This window comes from Ahaetulla prasina, chromosome 1 (assembly GCF_028640845.1).
Source record: "Ahaetulla prasina isolate Xishuangbanna chromosome 1, ASM2864084v1, whole genome shotgun sequence".
Classification (NCBI taxonomy): domain Eukaryota; kingdom Metazoa; phylum Chordata; class Lepidosauria; order Squamata; family Colubridae; genus Ahaetulla; species Ahaetulla prasina.
Window position 1 is genome coordinate 230,668,585 of NC_080539.1, and position 21,771 is coordinate 230,690,355.

General features: G+C 39.7%; 1 protein-coding gene across 1 annotated transcript in view; it reads right to left on the reverse strand.

Annotated features, from left to right (window-relative positions):
* Positions 1 to 21,771, reverse strand: part of KIF5C (kinesin family member 5C) — a 101,356-nt gene that overhangs the window by 62,635 nt on the left and 16,950 nt on the right. The window contains exons 2-4 of the mRNA XM_058193133.1: positions 20,279 to 20,369; positions 11,192 to 11,265; positions 5,749 to 5,853 (exon numbers count right to left, since the gene is read on the reverse strand). Coding sequence (XP_058049116.1) covers positions 5,749 to 5,853; positions 11,192 to 11,265; positions 20,279 to 20,369 — 270 coding nt within the window. The remainder of the gene's footprint in view (positions 1 to 5,748; positions 5,854 to 11,191; positions 11,266 to 20,278; positions 20,370 to 21,771) is intronic.

Below are 21,771 nucleotides of genomic sequence, written 5' to 3' on the forward strand. Positions count from 1 at the left end.
CCCCCCGGTCAGGCGTATCATCTCTCTGGCAGCCGTGGGAGGGGTCTGTGGACTCACGGCTGCCGAGAACGAGACCGGGGAGGGCGAGCTGCGGACGGCGGCCATCTTACCATCTTACCGGGCGTGAGGCGAGGCCGCAGCTTGTATTTGGCTGCTGGAAGGCCGCGGCTTGTTTCTTCTCCCAGTTTGGACATCTGGCGTTTCTGAATTATTTCTGGACTGTTCCGGCTCTTCCTGGTCTTCCCAGGTCTTCTCCCAGGTTTTCTTTTGGATCCGGTGGATTGGCTTGGGGTGAAGGGCTGTGAAGGGTCCCCCTTGTGGCCCCTGCCTGAGACTTTCTGCATGGATGATCTATTCTGCTCCTCGCCGTGGTGATATCCACGGCCTGTTACATCATGCCGGCCCATTGGAGGGGTCTGGTTGGTTCTTCGGTTAGGCCTGGCCCGGTGGAGTGGGCAGACCTTGGATAGGACCTGGAGCTCTAGGTGGAAAGGAGTGGGGAGGGGGCTGAGGTGTCCTGGCCTAGTTTGGCCTGGTTTGGCCTAGCTGGGCCTGCTTCTTCCCGGGACTATAATGTTACATTGTCAACTGTAACATTTGTCATCTGCATTTTGTCATCATGCACTTTACATGGCCGGTTGAGACTCTTGGGTCATGGCCATTCTTGGAACTTTTGGGGAAGATGATTGGAGACTGATTGGTGATCTACTGGGGGCCCTACTTTGAAACATCTATTTGGAAACATCTGTGACGCCGCTGACGGGGAGAGAAGTACCACCTCTTTCAGGTTATGGATTTTAGGACTGAGCTTTGGGCAGAGTAGTAATAATTTTATCACCAGACTATATCTGCCTATTATTCCATCTTTTACCAGCTTTAAGCCAGCCACCATTTGAAGATTTATCGGAGGATGGGTATCCATTTGGACTTGGCATTACATTCTGCCATCCTAGACATTATTACCTCTCGTCGGCCTCTATCTCCTGTTTATGCTTTTAGTTATTTATATGCGATATTCTGCATTGGAACTCTTGCGCCTGCGAGATGCCCCCGCCTCGCAGGAATGGCCCGCTTCATTATCAAGGGCCGGCCTCAATGACGGGTCTTGGGATCCACAGAGGTGGCATGCGAAGAAAAAGAGCCTCTGGGGTTTTTTAGATAGGGCGTTTTTAAGGGGTGGGAGGGTTAGGGCGGGTGTTGGGGGTAGCCCGTCGGGTGGGGAGCCAGTTCCTGCGTGTGCTCGCGGCGATTTAATAGGTTCGGAGGTTATGGGGGGGAGTGTGTTCCTTCTAGTGAGGGTGGTCCTATTTGTACGGTAAGTGGGAGGGGCAGATATGGCGGAAGTGGGGGATCATATCGTTTTGTGGGGGCGCGCGCTCGATGTTTACAGGCGATTGTCTGCCCCGATCCCTCCGACTTGTCCCGTTCCCCGGATGGTCAAGACCCTCAGAGCCTGGGCCTTCGGCTTATGTTATGCAACGCACGGTCCGTGGTCAATAAGGCCCCCCTAATACACGATCTTATTCAGGGGGGCGCCGCGGATTTTATAGGCGTTACGGAAACCTGGTTGGGCACTGAAGGGGGCGTGCCCCTTGTTGAAATGTGCCCACCGGGTTTCCATGCATTTCATCAGCCGAGGGCTCAGGGTAGGGGTGGGGGGTTGGCGGTTGTTATTAGAGAAGGTCTAGAGCCGAGGGAGACCACTGTACCTCAGATTGCCGGGTGTGAATCCCTCTTTGTGAGATGGGATCATAGGTGTCAGATGGGCATGTTTGTCACGTACCTGGCTCCTTGCTACATGACAGCTGCCCTGCCCGAGCTCCTGGAGGTGCTTGCTGGAGTGGCGGTGGAGACTCCCAGACTTATAGTCATGGGGGATTTCAACTTGCCATCATCCGGCACGTCATCGACAGCAGCTCGGGAGTTCACGGCTTCCATGACGGCCTTGGACCTGACTCAAGTAGTTGATGGCCCTACTCACATTGGGGGTGGCACACTGGACTTGATTTTTATCTCTGGTCAGTGGTTGAAGGATCTGGACTTGAAGGAAATAGTCACTGAACCTTTGTCATGGTCAGATCACTCTCTCCTTCGCCTGGACTTTCTGACCATCACTCAACACCGCAGGGAGACGGAGCCAATACGTTGGTTCCGTCCCAGGCACCTGATGGACCCGGAGAGGTTCCGGACGGAGCTTGGGCCATTTCCTGAGGGTCTGGCTCACGGCACGGCTGAGGAACTAGTCGCGGCCTGGGAACGGGCCGCGGCGGGGGCTTTAGACCGTGTCGTGCCTTTGCGGCCTCTGACCCGGCGCAGGTCCCAACCGGCTCCTTGGTTTTCCGAGGAGCTGAGGGGGATGAAACGCCGGAGAAGACGCCTAGAGAGTTCTTGGAGGTCCAGTCGTTCGGAGGCTGATCGGACACTAGTTAGGTCCTATAGTAGGACCTACCTAGTGGCACTGAGGGAAGCGAGACGTTGCTACGTCTCCTCCCTCATTGCGTCGGCAGATAACCGCCCGGCCGCCCTGTTTCGGGTGACTCGTTCCCTCCTTCAACAGGGGGAGCGGGATGACCCGTTGCAGGGACGAGCTGAGGAGTTTAGTGGTTATCTATACGATAAAATCGTTCAGCTTCAGGACGGTCTGGACCAAAATTGGGTAGATTCAGGTGAGACGTTGGAGAGCGGTCTTGGTGAGATTGTTTGGGATGAGTTTGACCCTGTGGCTCCTGAGGACATAGACAGGTTGCTGGGTAGGTTGAACGCCACCACGTGTTTACTGGACCCGTGCCCCTCCTGGTTGGTACTGGCCACTCAGGAGGTGACACGAGGCTGGCTCCAGGAGATTACGAATGCTTCTTTGATGGAGAGAGTCTTTCCGGCCGCCTTGAAAAAGGCGGTGGTGAGGCCCCTCCTCAAGAAGCCTTCCCTGGACCCAGCTGTTTTAGGTAATTATCGTCCAGTCTCCAACCTTCGTTTCGCGGCGAAGGTTGTAGAGAGTGTGGTGGCATGTCAATTACCCCAGTACCTGGATGAAACTGTCTATCTAGACCCGTTCCAGTCCGGCTTCCGGCCCGGATACAGCACTGAGACGGCTTTGGTCGCGTTGGTGGATGATCTCTGGAGGGCCAGGGATAGGGGTTATTCCTCTGCCTTGGTCCTATTAGACCTCTCAGCGGCTTTTGATACCATCGACCATGGTATCCTGCTGCACCGGTTGGAGGGATTGGGGGTGGGAGGCACCGTTTTTCGGTGGTTCTCCTCCTATCTCTCTGATCGGTTACAGACGGTGTTGACAGGGGGGCAGAGGTCGACCCCGAGGCGCCTCACTTGTGGGGTGCCGCAGGGGTCGATTCTCTCGCCCCTTCTGTTCAACATCTATATGAAGCCGCTGGGTGAGATCATCAGTGGTTTCGGTGTGAGGTACCAGCTGTACGCTGATGACACCCAGCTGTACTTTTCCACACCGGACCACCCCAACGGCTATCAAGTGTTGTCCCGGTGTCTGGAGGCCGACGGGTCTGGATGGGGAGAAACAGGCTCAAGCTCAATCCCTCCAAGACAGAGTGGCTGTGGATGCCGGCATCCCGGTACAGTCAGCTGCAGCCGCGGCTGACTGTTGGGGGCGAGTCATTGGCCCCGATGGAGAGGGTGCGCAACTTAGGCGTCCTCCTGGATGAACGGCTGTCCTTGGAAGATCATTTGGCGGCTGTCTCCAGGAGGGCTTTTTACCAGGTTCGCCTGGTTCGCCAGTTGCGCCCCTTTCTAGACCGGGATGCCCTATGCACAGTCACTCACGCTCTCGTGACGTCTCGTCTGGACTACTGCAATGCTCTCTACATGGGGCTCCCCTTGAGGAGCACCCGGAGGCTCCAGTTAGTTCAGAATGCGGCTGCGCGGGTGATAGAGGGAGCCCCTCGTGGCTCCCATGTGACACCTCTCCTGCGCAGACTGCACTGGCTACCTGTGGTCTTCCGGGTGCGCTTCAAGGTTTTGGTGACTATCTTCAAAGCGCTCCATGGCATAGGGCCGGGATATTTACGGGACCGCCTGCTGCTACCGGATACCTCTCACCGACCCGTGCGCTCTCACAGAGAGGGACTCCTCAGGGTGCCGTCGGCCAAACAGTGCCGGCTGGCGACACCCAGGGGAAGGGCCTTCTCTGTGGGGGCTCCCACCCTCTGGAACGAGCTTCCCCCAGGACTTCGCCAACTTCCTGACCTCCGAACCTTTCGCCGCGAGCTTAAGACACATCTATTTATTTGCGCAGGACTGGACTAGATTTTAAATTCGAATTGGTTTTAATGGGGATTTTATTATTTTATTATCATCATTTTAATTATTCGGCCAATTATAATAAGTTTTTTAATGGATGTTTTTATTTGTATTTATATGTATATTTTTATCTGGTTGTTAACCGTCCTGAGTCCCTAGGGAGATAGGGCGGTATAAAAATACGAAAAATAAAATAAATAAAATAAATAAATAAAATAAATAATAAATTTCACATACAACTTATTTAAAATTAGACTGTTTGCCTTTCCCATTTTTTAATTATATAAGGATATCTATGTGTCTGAATAAGTTCTTATTCATTTATTTTCATTTAAAGAGCAATGTCTCAACAGTGACATTTTACCCAGAAAAGCATACATTGTATAAACATTTGTTTCAGAGTCAAAACATATTTGTTTTCAAATGACACTTCTCTTGTATATTCAGATTGCCCAGTTACTGACTACGGTTCATTTATATATGCTGTCCCAGCAATATGAAGCTAAGTCAATTTTATTATATGACCTCACTTAGGATAAATTTAAGAACTGATTAGAAAGCCTAGTTAGAGAACCTAATTAGAAATACATTTTTATTCTTTTTGCATTTAAGAGATTGAAACATAGTCTAGTATTTTGTTTAACATCCAGAGAGTCTAAATTGTATATATTGTATATTGTATATAAAACATTATTAGAGTCAGTGACTAGGTTACAAAAACTTTTGTTTCTTTAAATCCAAAATCTAGTGGCACCAATCCATCAAGGACTATGTATGTAACGAAATCTCTGTTATACTTGTGAAAATCATAAATAGGATCAGCTGTGAGGTGGCTTTTTAGAGGCTTGCTAAGAATAAATTATGCAGCACTGGAGAGGCAATGGTGTAAAAGATATTTGCAAATATTAAAGTCAGAATTGTGCAAACAACAACTAGCAATAGCAATAACACTTAGACTTTTATAAGGATGGAAAGCTTGAGTCAATCTTGAGCCCGTGAGGATCAAACTCGTGGCCGTGAGCAGTGAGTTAGCCTGCAATACTGCATTCTAACCACTGTGCCACCACAACTTACGCAAAAAAACGCTTCAATTTAAATCCAATGGCCTGGTAGATTACTCATCTAAGCACAATTTAAACTGAGTTGCTAGAGGTATTATGTCCACATATTGCACTGATTGAGGGTTGTTGTTTTTTAATCTCACTACTTGGTTTAAATTTCTTGGAGTTACATTTGAGAAAATTAAATCACTTAATATCCATTTTTGGTACCAACATGCAGATACAAAAGGTCACTGTCCAAAAAATGGATGGATGGGAAGGCAGAATTTTTTCTTAGCAACTGTGTGGTAAGAAATCATAAAAAAAGATTTGTTTTCCAAGGAACAAAAATGTATAATAGGAAATGTCAAGGAAAGAGGATACCACATTCAAAGTGGGTTCCCCTCCCCCCAGTTTGATCATTATTTGATGTTACCTTTATATGGAATTCTAGATTTTCATCCATCGAATAAATGTGATCAAATATGTCATGTGCGATTCTTGGAATTATTCCCATCAGCTGTGGGTCATGCAGTTTCCCCTAAAAGGGCAAAAAGACAACGAAATTAATCATATCATGTTCTGGAAATTAAAGAGCAGGTAGTCCTTGACTTACAACAGTTCGTTTAGTGTCTGTTTGCAGTTACAATGTCACTGAAAAAAAGTGACTTAGGAGCATTTTTCACATTTATGACCATTACATTACATTACATTATGACCATTTATGACCCCATGGTCATGTGATCAAAATTCAGCCTGGCAACTGACTCATATTTATGACAGTTGCAGTGTCCCAGGGTCATGTGATCACCTTTTGTGACAATTCAATGAGGAAACCAGATTCATTTAACAACCATATTACTAACTTAACAGCTGCAGTGATTTCCCAGTGGTGGGAAGAAACAAAGTGAAGAAAAGGGGAGGAAAAAAATAATATAAGAAATATTAGATAGGAGTAAACAGGATTTGAATAGATATGAAGGGAATATGTATGTAACTGGAGTGTGACTGAATGTATAAAAAGTACATATGGAATATGCATGACGTTATATTGTAATCTACACGAAAGAAAAAGTGTTAGAAAAGTATGTACCAGACAAGTCGCATCATGTCTAATGTTTTTAAATTGTATATTTAATAAAATTTATTTTTAAAAAAACCAAAAGTTGTGGGAAGAAAGTTAATAAAATGGGGCAAAATTCACTTAACAAAAGTTTGGGCCATTAACTCAAGGACTACCTGTACTCATCTGCTACTTAGTCAAGGAAAACCATAAATAAAATAGTTAATTTATACTGATGTAAATATACAAGTATTAAACAGTGCCACAGAATTTCTACGAAGGACCCCGATATCAATCTACAATTCACCTCCAGCTCTAGCAAAGCCAAAACCAAATCGTTATTTTTAACGTAGAGTAATAATGTCAACCATGCTATTAAAAACAAATAAAAGGGAGACTTCCATGTTAAATACTAAAACTGAATTACCAACTAGTAAGAAATTAATGAGAAATGGAAGAAGGGAAAATGGAAGTGTAATAAATCTGCTGATCGTTTGGTCAAGCATAGTGCCAGCAACGTCTGCCTCACTAGCAGTAAAGCCTGCATGATCAGCTTCCTTTGCTTTACTTTAGCTCTTTAAAGAAAAAAAAGATAAAAATATTCTTCCTGACTGCATGCCTTTTTTCACTTTTCCTCAGAAGTAGAAATTAGCCAGGGATACGATAACGAAACTGTGCTTGGCATCAATAACAGAAGCGTAACAAAAGCATGTAATATGAAAATAAGAAATGGAAAATGTGGTTTCTCCTCTTACACTGATTTTAAGATCATGGTCATTCTGACTGAAATACTGGGCTCTTCATCTGAATACATCATCCAGGGGTACAGGTAGATAAACACAATGATTTCAAGAACAAAGGACATCATACAAATCCTCCCCGCAAAATGAAAAATGGTGCAAACATCTGAACCTAATATTTTTCCATTAAGTACGTGGAATTTAAAACTGGAAAGATGTAAAAATCCATTGATTATTATTCTGCAGATCTACAAAAAGATATTCACACATGCTTTGGCAGCACAGAGACCCAAATACGTGTGCTGAGTAATAAAGAATATAAGAGAAATTGAATGGAGACAAATTGTGGGATATAATCATTTCAGGGTATAAAGTGCATAAGACTCAGAGGATTAATGTCAGATTTCAAAAGAAGCGGATTGATGCAAACCAATTTTCAGACATTTCTCTCTCAATTGCTCACATTATAGTCCAATGTGAGGAATTCAATATACATTTATTCGGTTTCAGAATTAAGAATATGAAACATAAAATTGATTGAACTGTTTTCTGACATGGAGGTCAGAAAAGCTGAAAAAAATCACGATACGAAATGAAATATCTGGATAACTTGTAATTTCATGAAATTCTAAGGTGGCATTAGTTTTCCACTAAAAAAAAATAAGCTTTTTTATTATAACCTGTGAACAATAGAACCTATTGTTTTTCATGTGCCCAGAAATTTCCAAAAATTTTGCCTAAGATTCAAAATTACATTCAAACTGAATTACCTTTTGTTAAACCTAATTATTCAGCTTGCATATGTTAAAATAAAAATGGAAGAATAGCAGGGCAATTTCTTATCGTATGTTTAAGTGCCTCCTTTCTTATTTTATAGTTCCAGAATAATGAAGCTGACAACTCTATTAAAATATTATCTAAGATAGTGCAAAAACATGAAAAAATGTAGTTAGTCACATTTTGAGAGTTTAAGATACACATTTAATCTTAAGCGCCATTGATTTGTTAATATGGGATAACCCTTTTTTATTCAGAAGTTATTGCAAATAATTGATATCCATCCTGACAATATAATGTATAATTGGTTATTTAAAAAGTTGTAGATTTAAAACACAATTTAACACTGACTATAATCTAGGTGTTTTTGATGCTATTCATGTATCTGCATCAAATTGTAAATCAAAATATGTTTTAATTGGAAATTCTGCAGTTTTAGAGAATCTAGATTCCTTTTGCCATGGCTTAAACAATGTAAAAACTTCTCTGACAGCGACTTGATCTAAAACATCAATATTCTTAATAGCCACTCAGGTTTACAGCATTTATAACACTGTCTTACTTTTTATAAAGTAAAAATCTGCATATCACTAGTAAGACTTACTGTAAATCAAAGGCCAGTTCAAAGAGGGCAGAGCATTAAATCAGCTTGGGCTAATTGTAGGGGTGCCAACTTATGAATATGACCTTCTGCTTTCTTTTCTTGTACACTTGTATCGCTTTTATAATTTTGATATAATCATGTGACTAAATCAGTAAAGTTTCCATTCTACTCACTTATAACATGCATATATTTCAATTTTTAACCCTCCATTTATATCTTTATTAGAAAACATTTTTAAAATGATTATTCTATAAAAAAAGATTAATTTGGAATATGGATTCCAAAGTATTTAAAATTATTCAAGCACCAAAGAAGCTCCAAATAGGTCTCTGTGGGACTCTATGCTATAACTACTATATATTTGGAATATTGGAAAATATGCAGAGCTGGTAAAGATGAAAGACCCCTCAGTTTAAATAATCAAAGGGCAGAAGTTACACCATCCAGAACACGTTAACCTTGGAGCTGAACATCAGGCAAGCCAGATAAAGCAGTACTGATCATTATAAATGTATTTGGGGAGGTAAAATTAGGAACGGAGTTAGGTGGACTCCAATTTTCTTATTCTCTAGATTAACTCTAGAATGGCTGCTGCCACCAAAAATGCATCTAGTTATTATTCTGAACTACTTGTGAGACTCTTTGATCCAATTCATTGCTTTACATGGAGAAGCATGCCAATACCCAAACAATATAATATTCATAGCTCCTTGCACCATTTCACAAAAAAATCTAGCACATCAATCCCTTTCATAGTTCTCATCTGCCGCTCTTTTTTTTTTTTTTTTGCACTGATGGCCAAGGAATTTCAACCTAAACAATTAAGAAAATAAAATATGAACTATGGAATATGGCAGTGGTGACGAACCTATGGTATGCAGAGCCCTCTCTATGGGCATGCAAGCTGTCACCCCAGTTCAGCTCTGCCATGCATACACATGCACCTCCCGCCGGCCAGCTGGTCTTCAGGTCTCTGCTGCGCATGCGGGGTCGCATGCAGAGGGCGTGCATATGTGCAGGGGCGGGGTGTGTGCATGGGGGAGCTTGCACATTGCATTTTGAGGGGGGCGCACGTGCTTTGGGCACTCAGTCCGGAAAAGGTTAGCCATCACTGAAATATGGACTAGCTGTCTCACTCTGGCATTGTCCTCTAATTTATCTGAACTGTCTCTGCAAGTAACATATGGGAAGCAAACATTTTTAAATAAAAAGATATTCCAGTAATAGACAGCATTCCTCTAACAAGATATAGGACTGTGATGACACTAGATATAACACTGCAATAAATATTTTGTTAGGAAGAAATGATTTAACTACTATTTATTAAGTGCGTTTAGACTAAATGGCTGATTGTTGACTACAGCCATTTGAGAATTTCTAAAAAGGGCCCAATTCAGAATAGGCGTGCATAATTTAAAATGAAAGTCATTTTATAATACTTCAACCTTCAGAGGCAGGAAAATGCAGATTGTCAGATTTACTTTTATGTTATTATAGTCCTTTTGGAGGACGTGGCAAACAAAATCCCCATATGCTATTTATTGCTTGAAAGTCTTGAAGGATTAACATTTGAAATATGAAGTCTTTCATAATAAAGGTTTTAACTTGAGGAATTAATAATTCCCCATCCTTACAGAGACTTCCCCCCTGAAAAGGATGCTTTACATTACATAAGAAGGATTGAATTAAAAAGGGGATTTAAAAGCATCTACCATACGATAGATTTAAATCCTTGTAATGAGACACATATAAAAAGAGGCTACTGAGGCCTTTCTCCTTTTTTTCCTTATTGCAATCTGAGGCTGTCGCTGCCAACATGAATTTGGCAGATCTATGTGTCATTTCCCTATAGAGAACTTGAAGACGGTCCCTTTGTCTGATGCTACTTCCAAACCTGAACAAGGAAAGGTGTTAAGTAAGAAATGTAGATATTCTATGGAGGAAATCAACTGCTTTATTAAGAAAACCCCCAAAGGATTGATTTCCCTTTTATGGCAGGCAGAAGGTCTATATATTCATGTGACTTTATTTCACTCATTTTCAGATAATTAGAGGGAATGCTTCTTTCTTAACGATGTAAAATATAAACAAATCATCAAAACATAGTTTTAAAACGGGTAGGTACTTTGTAGCCTCAGGACTAAAGGAAACTCACTCACATCCTAAAATGGTGCAATTTGGTGGCAAAATGGCCCTTTTTGGACAGCACAGAAGCAGAGGTAACATTTCCTGGAAATCCAGAAAAAAGACACAACCACCCTACTATAACCCAATTATTTTGATACTGAAAGACTGCCTAATTTCAGTCGTTTTGATGGAGACAAAGGTAAGCATAGAAATTTTTTCGTCTCCCGGGGCCTCCTACCTTTACTTTCCTCCTTTACACCTCCCAAAACTGTGTAAGAAATACTGCACATTTTACTCATCCTTCTGGCGATATCACCATGGCCTCCTGCAGCTATCCAGATGGTTAGGAGACAGGTTTGCTGCCTGGCAACTTTGGAAAATCCTTATTTCTACCCAAGTCTCAATTTGGAAGAGATTTGATATCTAGGACATTCCATTTTAGGTAGTTCATAGAAAACCAAACCAGTGCATCTACTGCATCTCTTTAAAGTAACTGCATCTCTTCCTGGGAAAAACACAATGGCAATGAAAAGCAGCTTTAAATTTTAAATCGACTTTAAATTTTTACCTCCATAGTATGTGTTTTTCCTGAAGACGTTTGACCATATGCAAAAATAGTTCCATTGTAGCCTTCAAGAACATCTGTTTTTAAAAAAAAACACAATAAAATATCTTATTATGAAGTACTACAAATCATCAAAGTAAAAAAAGGCATTATATGTATTAGTCATTACGGTATTTAGTAGGAGAAGAGGAAAGAATTAAAAAACGTTACAGACTGTTTGTCTAATAGAAAGTGTAACCCGTTGCCAAGGAAGGTAAACACAAATAAATATTTCTTAACATCCAGATCTAATATAGTCAGTAACATCCTTTATGCTTCTCTAAATAACGATCCTTTCAAAAATGTCCAGATTTCACCTTTACTTACAGAACTTTTCCCCATTTTCTCCAGGATTTCTGAACATATTTTAATTTTACTGGAAACAAGCCTAAGAGACGGATCCCAAGCTTAAACACAGCAAGTGGAGAATTGTAATGTGCATATCTAAAAACACAGAGGAAGCAATGTCTATTCTAAACAGAAAAGGTTAAGCAATGGCCCCAGTTAGAACTTGGGTGAGAAACTATTAGGGCTGCAAGTTAAGATTGGAAAACTGAAAAAAGTTCCCAATGGAAAAAAGCAATGACACACTACATCATGGCTGTCTTCATAGTTCTATCCCTAAAAATGATCTGAAAAAAAAAAGGACAAGATTGAGGAAAGATTGTTAGAATAAAGCTGTTGATCAAGGAAGAGACTTTACTAGAGCTTCGTTTCCAGGGAGAATGGAAGCAAACCTGGATCACATAGCAGGTATCTTAGCACCTATTTTTTCCTCCATCCATGAAATATATTTCTAAAATGTCTATTTTTTCCCCATTAAAATATCTTAATTATATCCTGGAAGATGAAAAAAAGATTTACATGAAATGGAATTTGGACCAAATATATGGCTTTAGTTTATTAAGTCTATCCTTGAGGACAATCGATGATGGGGGGGGGGAAGGAATAACAGGAAAATGAGAATGATAATTTACATTGTAACATACTATGACTTTTGGTGAAGACAAAAGTTCATACCCCAGTCACACCTATACCTTATACTGCAGGAGTATCAAACTCAAGGCCTGGGGGCCCGGATCCAGCCCATGGAGTGCTTAGATCTGGCCCGTGGGGCCGCCCTAGAAAAGGCAAAGGACCAATCCAAAGTGCCTCTGCCAGAGAAAATGGAGCTTGGGTAGGCTGCGTGTGATGTACTGGCAGAGGGTTACAGGAAGCCTTCACAGCCAAAAATGGAGCTCAGGATCCTGTTTTCTCTGGCAGAGCGCTTGGGCCACCACAGGTGCTCCCGACACAAGTGACGTCGAGCTGGCCATGCCCACCCCAGCCATGCCCACCCTGGCCCCCCAAAGTCAAACATAACCCGGCCCTCAATGAAATTGAGTTTGACACCCCTGTCATAATGTGTACTGTCTTTCCAATATTATCAAAAAAAGAACCCTCCACTTCCCATATTTAAGATTGTTTTGTCAGCTTAATGTCAATAACATCGTAGATAGAGGATAAAAAGCAGTTACATGATTAGAATAAAATGTCATAATCTGAATGTCCTGTAACATTTTGTTGTTAAGTTATCACCTACAATTAAGAATAACACAAATGTCACTATTTTGGCTACACACTATTTGGTGTAAGTCAATTTAATTTTTAAAACACATGCAGGTTTATGGGAAGGGATTTCATCAGCCAAGTAACTGGAGAGGAAAGCAATTTCACACTTTTCTCTGCAATGCACAGGGAACAAGAACTGACATAACTTTCCAAAGAAATCAAAATAACACTGAAGGGCAACTACATTCTAGACATTTGTGCTTTAAATAAGCCTGCCCTTTTTAAATACTGATCTACAATTCATATGTCTATGTCAGTGAAGGTTAACCTTTTTGGTGCCGAGTGCCAAAAGTGTGCGCATGTGCGCGCGAATGCACACGCACATGCCCCAGTCCCCAAAATGCAATGCAAGCACCCCCGTGTGTTTGCATTGCCCTGCCCCCGTGCATGCACCCTGCCCTGAGCATATGCATGTGTTCCCTGTGCATGTGCCCCGGCCCCCCAGCCCCCGTTTTGGCTTCTAGGTTGGTGCAGAAGGCTTTCCACGTCCAGACCAGGGTGCGGGGGAGGGGGCCTCGTGTGGCAACCCTACACCCCATTTTGGCTTTTCCAATCTCCACGGTCCCCCCCCAGCGCACCCTAGCTTTCTCTGCATATCTGCCGCTGGTGCCTTCCCCAATCTCCGCAGTTTCTCCCCCTAGCGCGCCCTAGTTTTTTCCGGCATTTCTGCTACCCACCTGAGCCTTCCCCAATCTCCTCAGTTTCTCCCCCCAGTGTGCCCTAGTTTTCTCCTGCGTATCTGCCACGGAAAGGCACCTGCAGAGGGTGGAACCTGCAGAGACCAGGGAAGGCATGGGCGGCAGATATGCTGGAGAAAGCTACAGCACGCTGGGGGGAGAAACTGCGGAGATCGGGAAAGCCCCGCCCCCTGTGCATATGCAGCAGAGACCCAAAGATCAGCTGGCTGGTGTGAGGCGCGCACGCATGCACAGTGGAGTTGGGCTGGGATGATGGCTGGTGTGACCGCAGAGAGGGCTCTGTGTGCCACCTGTGGCACGTATGCTATAGGTTTGCCATCATGAGTCTATGCTAAGTTTTACATTTAACCTTCTGCCGAATATGTTTGATTATAAATAATAAAATAACATCCCAAATAATTCTAATTTATTTTTGAACAGACAATAAGTCTAATAGTAAAGTAAACTGCTGTGCATGTAAATTTCGAAGAAGTGCAATCCAGCATCATGTTCATTAGATCCAAACACCTTAGGAGATTTTAAAATCAAAATATAAATAAACAAAAATGTGTTGTAGGCATATTAAACAGTTTTACTAACCTGCTAGATACTTTGATTTCACAAGCTGTTGATGTATTTACTGAAATGAAATATGTTCACTATTCCAATTTCCGCATAAATTGACTAACGTGTGTTTTAGTAAACCAGGAAGAGGTTGGCGATAAATATAGCTCCAAATAATAATGATTTAAATCAGGGGTCTCCAACCTTGGTCCCTTTAAGACTTGTGGACTTCAATTCCTAGAGCTTTGCTGGCTGAGGGACTCTGGGAGCTGAAGTCCACAAGTCTTAAAGGGACCAAGGTTGGAGACCCCTGATTTAAAGCTCTTAAAGGTAGGGGTTTTTTTTCCCTATTCATGGAGCTGTCCAAAGAAATGGTGCTGACTCTCCCAAGCTAAAATGCATTGAAGAGATTATTTCAACATTTTCACCAGGATTTCTTATAAAATGTAATTGTAATTGCTCTAAGCACTATCTCATGATGTCACAAGAAGAAAGAAAATGTGCAAGAGGGAACAGGATGAAATAGAACCTATAGTGTTACCTTGGCTGAGTAGTGCAAAATCTGGACATAGCAAAAATATTTTCTACTCATCTTAGGGCCATGGATTTTCACACAAAAAGAATAGCAAAAGTTTGTGCAGACTTTTCATATTCTAGGATAAGATCTTCAAAACTCTTTACAACTGAAATGTTGAATGCGACAAAGAAATAAAATTACCAAATATTTGGAAATTAATGCCATTCATTGAGATAAAGTAATATCATTTCAGTTTAATTAATTAGGTCTGTGTTCTGGTTTCATCCATTGTTCCTGATCCTATCCCCCTAATGGATTACAGCTCTTGCATTCTTTTCAGCCATATACGGCCCTTAAACCCCAAAAGATTAGGTATTCAGAGTAAGAGAAATATAGGTGGTAATATTGAAAAGAAACTGGTCACCTTTCTGAAGTTTTCTAATCAATTGCTCTCTCTTTTTTCAATAGCCATCACAATCTTCTTTTCAGGACCAGGCCAACTTTTAAAAACCAGAGTATGTTGCTTCATCTATCTATAGAGCACTGCAGATTTAGTTTAAGCAATTTGGAAACTCAATGAAGCAACAGATTTAAATTCCCCCACTCACAAAAAACCACAGCCCTGGATTAATAGGTCTCAGAGTTACCTAAAATTGTGAGATGGGCAACAAATACATTTAATAATGAAAAATTGCAGCTGCATATTGTGAAATATTTAAAGCCATGAATTCAAAATTCATACCTTTTAACCTGAGCGAAACGTTAAAGATGTATTTAGAAAAATGGATAGACATCATAGATAGGAAAATCATCAAGCACTAAAATCCTGCTTAGGAATCATCCAAACAGACTGTTTTACTCCTGCATACAATCTAGTTGATTCTATCTACTCACTGGTTAATATACAGTTGCAACAGCCTCCTCTGAAGCAATTAATTATAATTGTTTAAAAGTTCTATAAAAGATTATATTTTAACACGGGGAGATATAGCTAGTGAGAAGACATTTTTTAATGAAATAAATCTAGAAATTTTTGATGTTCAGTCAGCCGAGTTGTTTCAGAAAAAAATATGCCATCATGTTGATATGATGAAATCTGCATCAGATGAAATAACCATAGTATTAAAAAAATCAGAGTGAAATATTTCCTATAGTTTCAAATATATTTCAGGTTTATTATGAAAATACCACCTTCATACTTCAAAGCTTACATCATCATGATGTTGAAGTCTGGTAATGATCTTACAAGTCTATCTGCTATTGACCAATGTCTCTCTTAATTATTGATGCTAAGATTTTTACAGCTACATTGAGGAAAAGTTTACATAAGGTATATTGTCTTTAATGTACATAGAATATTGACATATTGTATTTCAGTCTATTAAGAACTCAAAATGGGATTGTTGGAAAAAAGATGATTATGTTTTCATGGAAGAACATATATATTCGTAAGTTATTTTACATTACACCCATTTAAAGAACAGGAAAAAATAGTTCGAGCTATGAAAATTATGTAAACTTTCTTCAATTTGAAAATTATAGTTGCAATGTATGGCTGTGAAGGTTGGACCATAAGAAAGGCTGAGCGCCAAAGAATTGAGGCCTTTGAACTCTGGTGCTAGAGAAGACTCCTGCGAGTTCTTGGACTGCAAGGCGAACAAACAAGTCAGTTCTAGAGGAGATCAACCCTGACTGCTCTTTAGAAGGCCAGATCCTGAAGATGAAACTGAAATACTTTGGCCACCTAATGAGAAAGAAGGACTCACTGGAGAAGAGCCTAATGCTGGGAAAGATTGAGGGCAAAAGAAGAAGGAGAGGACAGAGAATGAGGTGGCTGGATGGAGTCACTGAAGTTTAAATGGACATGAGTTTAAATGGACTCCAGAGGATGGTAGAGGACAGGAAGGCCTGAAGGAACGTTGTCCATGGGGTCGCAATGGGTCGGACACGACTTCGCAACTAACAACAAAAAGTGTAAATCAAATTGTTATTATCATTGCTGCATGAAGAAAGGTAAACTGGATCTATCTCAGTGGGACAAACTTAGGAAACATAGCTGCACATTGTAGGGGAACTGGGCTAAAATAATTTAAAATACAATTAAAATGGCTTTGAATAATTTGAATGCTGCTGAGATGTATTTAACATCTCTTGTCCTTAAGAAATTGAGAATAGCACTGGAGTTTCTCTGCATAATATTCTATTAAGTAGGCTTAACAAAATTCATCAATTACTGGCTTCTGAATTTGCTTTGTATCAAGGAGGAAGGGACACTGACCAATATGATCCTGTACTAATTTATTATTTCAATATTGCATTATAATGTTGAAGAAAATTAAATAATTTTAATAACCTGATATTTATATGATGGGTTTACATATGGCTATATATAGTAACTAATATCTGTCATGTACAAACAACCAGACCCACATGTGAAGTGTTCAGTTATGTTTTGTTATTCAACCATATAAACAGGAAACTTCTCAGACTAATCGTTTGCAAGTGGGAGAGACTAGATAAGGTTCAATGGTGTTCAAGGGAAGTTGGACTTCATGTTCTTGTGCGCCCACGTAGGGATTCCCAACTAATTCCCTGTTTGACTCCTCTCCCTAATTTAGCGAGTCTTTCTCCTACATATCTATGACAAAATAAAATAAACGTTGACTTTAAGCTTAATTTCTCTCACAATACAACAGGTAGCTATGCAAATAAATTATTTGGGCTATTAATATTTTATACACTGAGATTGAGAAGAATCCAGTAAATAATTACCACTGTAAATTTGTTTAAAAGACTATTTTTTAAAAAAAAATCAAGATTGCAAGTAGTTCAAATTCTAGATTTACTTCAGATTCATGAGTGTATGTGAAAATGGAAATTGAACATATTTACATGATCTGTAAAGAGCTATAACAAAAAGAGAAAACACCATCAGCCTATGTGTATTGGTGGTTTCTTATTTCTACGAATTTCAATCATAATGTTAATTCTATTCCATAACTAGAATTCAGCAGGTAGGACAGCCATTTTCCTGCACAGAAAATGGGTTATTCTCTAAACAGTCTGAGAGAAAGAAGAAAAAAAGAAGGCAGGGACATCTGTAGGAGATGCATCTTTGAAGCCTCATTAGCAAAGATGGAAGCTTCCAGACAATTCTAAGCTCTGTCATCCATATCTTTCTTTCTACAAATGTACTTTTGTACATCTGTCAATCGGATTATATTACAAATATTCATTGACTTATATCCATTCATTTAGTGAATGTTCAGAATTGCAATGGCACTGAAAAAAAGTGACTTATGACTGTTTTTCGCACTTACGGAAGCATCCCTGTGGTCATATGATCAAAATTTGGATGCTTGGAGGCTGGCTCATATTTATGATGCTTGCAGTATCCCAGGGTCATGTGATCACTTTTTGCGACCTTCTGACAAGCAAAGTCAATTGGGCATGCAGACTTTCTTAACAATTGTGTTACTAACTTAGCAGCTGCAGTGATTCACTTAACAACTGTGGCAAGAATGGTCATAAAATGGGGCAAAACTCACTTAACAATGGAAATTTTTGCATCTGTGGTTGTACATCAAGAAATCCTTGTACTGCCATAACTTTAAATAATCAATACAATTACTGAACAAAATGACAGCCTGTATAATGAGCATAACTTTTAAGTGTTACCGGATTCACACCAATTACAAGAATGGACTCAAGTCCAGATTCTCTGAGAATATGAGAAAATTTTAAATTATTCATGAGGGGAAAAAAGAAAAGCTATTAACCTAATTGTCTCATGTTTTCAAGCAGTTCTGAAAAATTGTAGATGTAAATCTTGTATCTGAACAAACCAAACCTTGCAATGATACTAAATGCTTGCAGCATTTAATAATAATTAATAGTTACTAATGTTTCATCTTACCAGAACTTTTAAAAGTCGCTCTTGGACACATGTCAGAATCAAAGTCATTACACAAATAGTAGTGCTTATTTGAAATCATGTAGTAAGAGAAATTATCCTGCAAAGAACCGTACTTTGTACCTTGAGAGAATAGGAATACTTTCTTCTTAGTGAACTGGCTTGATAGAGCTCACTAATGTGGTGCTAATTACGATGAATGGCAATTAGAATCAAGTGAATATTTTTAATCCTTCAATTTAATAAACCGTTCATATCAAATAGCATAGATGGCTATCTAATAAAGGGTGGTCTAAATCAGAGGTGTCAAACTTGTGGCCCACGGGCCAGATGCATCACGTGCTGGCCATGCCCACCCCTGGTTTAGCGAAGAGGGGGAAAATTGTGATACGTCACTTGATGACAACGTGTCGTCGTGAGTTTGACATCCCTGGTCTAAATCCCTGGGCTATACATCCATAATTCCTTGTTTCTTAACTTTATATTAATTACTTGATGAATGACAATTAGAATCAAATGAGTATTTTTAATCATTCAATTTAATAAATCATTCACATCAAATAGCATAGATGGCTAACTAATAAACTAATAAACTAATAGATGGCTAACTAATAAACTAATAAAGACTAAATTATGGGCTATTCCTTGTTTCCTAACTTTATATTACTCACTGAATTGAATTCCAATTCACAAAGGGAGAGTAAGCTGCTGTATGTAAACAATGAGCAAACCCAAACTCACTCACACTGATGATGTTACGTAGGTAGGTAATGAAAGTCTACAAACAAACAACCAATTTAGAGAGCACCAAGATTCTACACTTCAACTCTGAGCTACACATAGTCTCTTCTTTTGGAGCTATGAAAATGTTTCACATCTGCAGTATAAGGGATGTGGGGATCCACATAACAGATAAACCATAATCATGTCAATGGCATAATGGAGAAGTTACAGTAAATCACTTTAAATGAAGAACTTTAACCAATTATCTCAATATTGGTTAATCTGCAAGTTCATGCACAATATACTGCTTCAATTAGTGTCTGTTCACTATCATACAAAATATTCTTGTTAATTATACTATATAAATTAAGAAATATGACTAAAAAGGTAACACTTGTAACAGAATGCTCGGGGACTTCCTGTAACATTAAGATTGTAATAATACATTTAAGATATTCAGCCATGAAACTCCATGGTCATAAGCACTACTATAATCTCACAGGAGGATCAACATGAGTGAATCCTGGTTTATATAAATCAGACTTCTCCAGAACATGGCCCTTACTTGAGATCTTATCCCAGAGTAGATAATAGCAAAGAAAAAAAAATGATAGTTTGTTGACTTGATTTTTTTTTTAAGAGAACACATCCTGATGAAAACCAGCATGCTCATCTGTTTATTCTGTGAAAATAGTCACACTGCCAGCTCCTGAATTTTCTTGAACTGGACATGCTCATGGACTGGACATGATGTCAAAAAGAGTGTCATTATTCTAATTATATGCATGATTTTTCATATCTTCTACCACATAAAAAGAGGAGGCTCGTCAACGCTTGTTAACATCCATGAGCTTCCAGAGGACTCTAAATTTTATTTTATACACTCACACATCAATAGAAAAACTCATCCACCCACCCCTAAAAACCAGCAGGCCATTTACTGTACACAATCTGCCCATCCTTTTTACATGAGCTTTCTACACATTTCCTACTTCTTCTCAGCACTAACTTCTCTAGCACAGAAGTAGTTTAAAAAAAACTCTTACCTTTAACGATTTGTTTGGCACAGGCATTATAAACTTGTTCCTGGGATGTATTGGGAGGCAATACTCTATCAAAAACATAGGGTTTCCCTTGCTGGAAAAAAAAAAGGCATTTTCAGAAAAAAAAACCAAAAATATGATTAAAAACACAACAGACATTATTATGAAACAAGCACATACTCAGTATGGATTACAAATTACTAAGAAATATACTAAATGTGGTTAACATTACACATCATTTTTATGAAACATCTTATATTTAGCAGCTATTCCAGAGACTTATCAGACTCAAACTGTATGCAAGAAACATCAGGCAGCAGAAAGAGGAAACATCGATACTATTTTTCAAATCACCTTGTTCCTCCTTTTAAAACCTAAATTTGAAGAAGTGATTTGATTAAAATATTAAAAATCTCTTTTCTACAGTTCTAAATTTCCATTCATCTATCTATCTTTTAAGGTACTTCTCAAGAGTTGATGCACAGTGGTAAGAAATGTAAGAGGGTTTTTTTTCCTCTTCCTTATCATTCTTTCACTATATTAATTTTGGTAGTTTAAATTTGAATTTGATTTGGAACCGTTAAAGGAAAATGGATAGCTAGAATGGATTGTTCCTTTTCTTCATCAAGGTAATTCCTGAAACAAGTATTAATATCAGTACACAGCTAGGAATTATATCTAGGGAAAAAATAAGACTGTGTATATGAAATTTATCTTCACTGTCCTTGCCTAATTTTTTCTTCCTTTGTTCTTTTCCATCCCCGTAAGTTATTCTGAAGGCCCACACATGACCTTACCATAGAAGAAGAAACATAATAAGTAAGTACAGATTCATCATAAGAAAATGAGGGGCGTGCATAAGGGGCATGCATAAGAGAACAAAAGTGCCTACTGTTCCTGTCCTATTGTTCCCTTCATTATATCAAATTAACATAGCTGTTGCATACTTTTACTTATATATATATATATTTCTTTCATGATGTGTTGTTTTTATTTATGACGATGTTTGTGTATACTGTTGTGACAAAATAAAAAAAAATGTTCAGACAGCCAGAATAGTGGTCTTTTAAGAGCACTTGAATTTTTGAATTGTGAGATGGTAGAGTTTGGACAACTAAACTTATTGTGTGTCAGGAATATGGAAATCTATCTTACACTTGATAGACCATTGGTCCTTGTGCTAGGATTCCAATAGGAATTGAACTTCGGATTCTTTCCTTGGAATGTAGAAGCAGTCACTGGAGGCGAGTATTGTGCTAAGGCTAAAATGGCAATGGCACACACTTTCAATATTGTTGCGGATAAAATTATAAGGACATATATCCACTAATTCATCAGCTGTCTTCAGCTCACCTTTATAGTTCGTTTTAATCAAAATTTGCTTAATTAGCTGCAATGGCCACATTCATGTATTGTACTAACGCATCCAAAATGGCCAACCAGATCAGATTCAGAGCATATTAAGCCAAAAAAAAAAAAAGAAACCACCACATTAT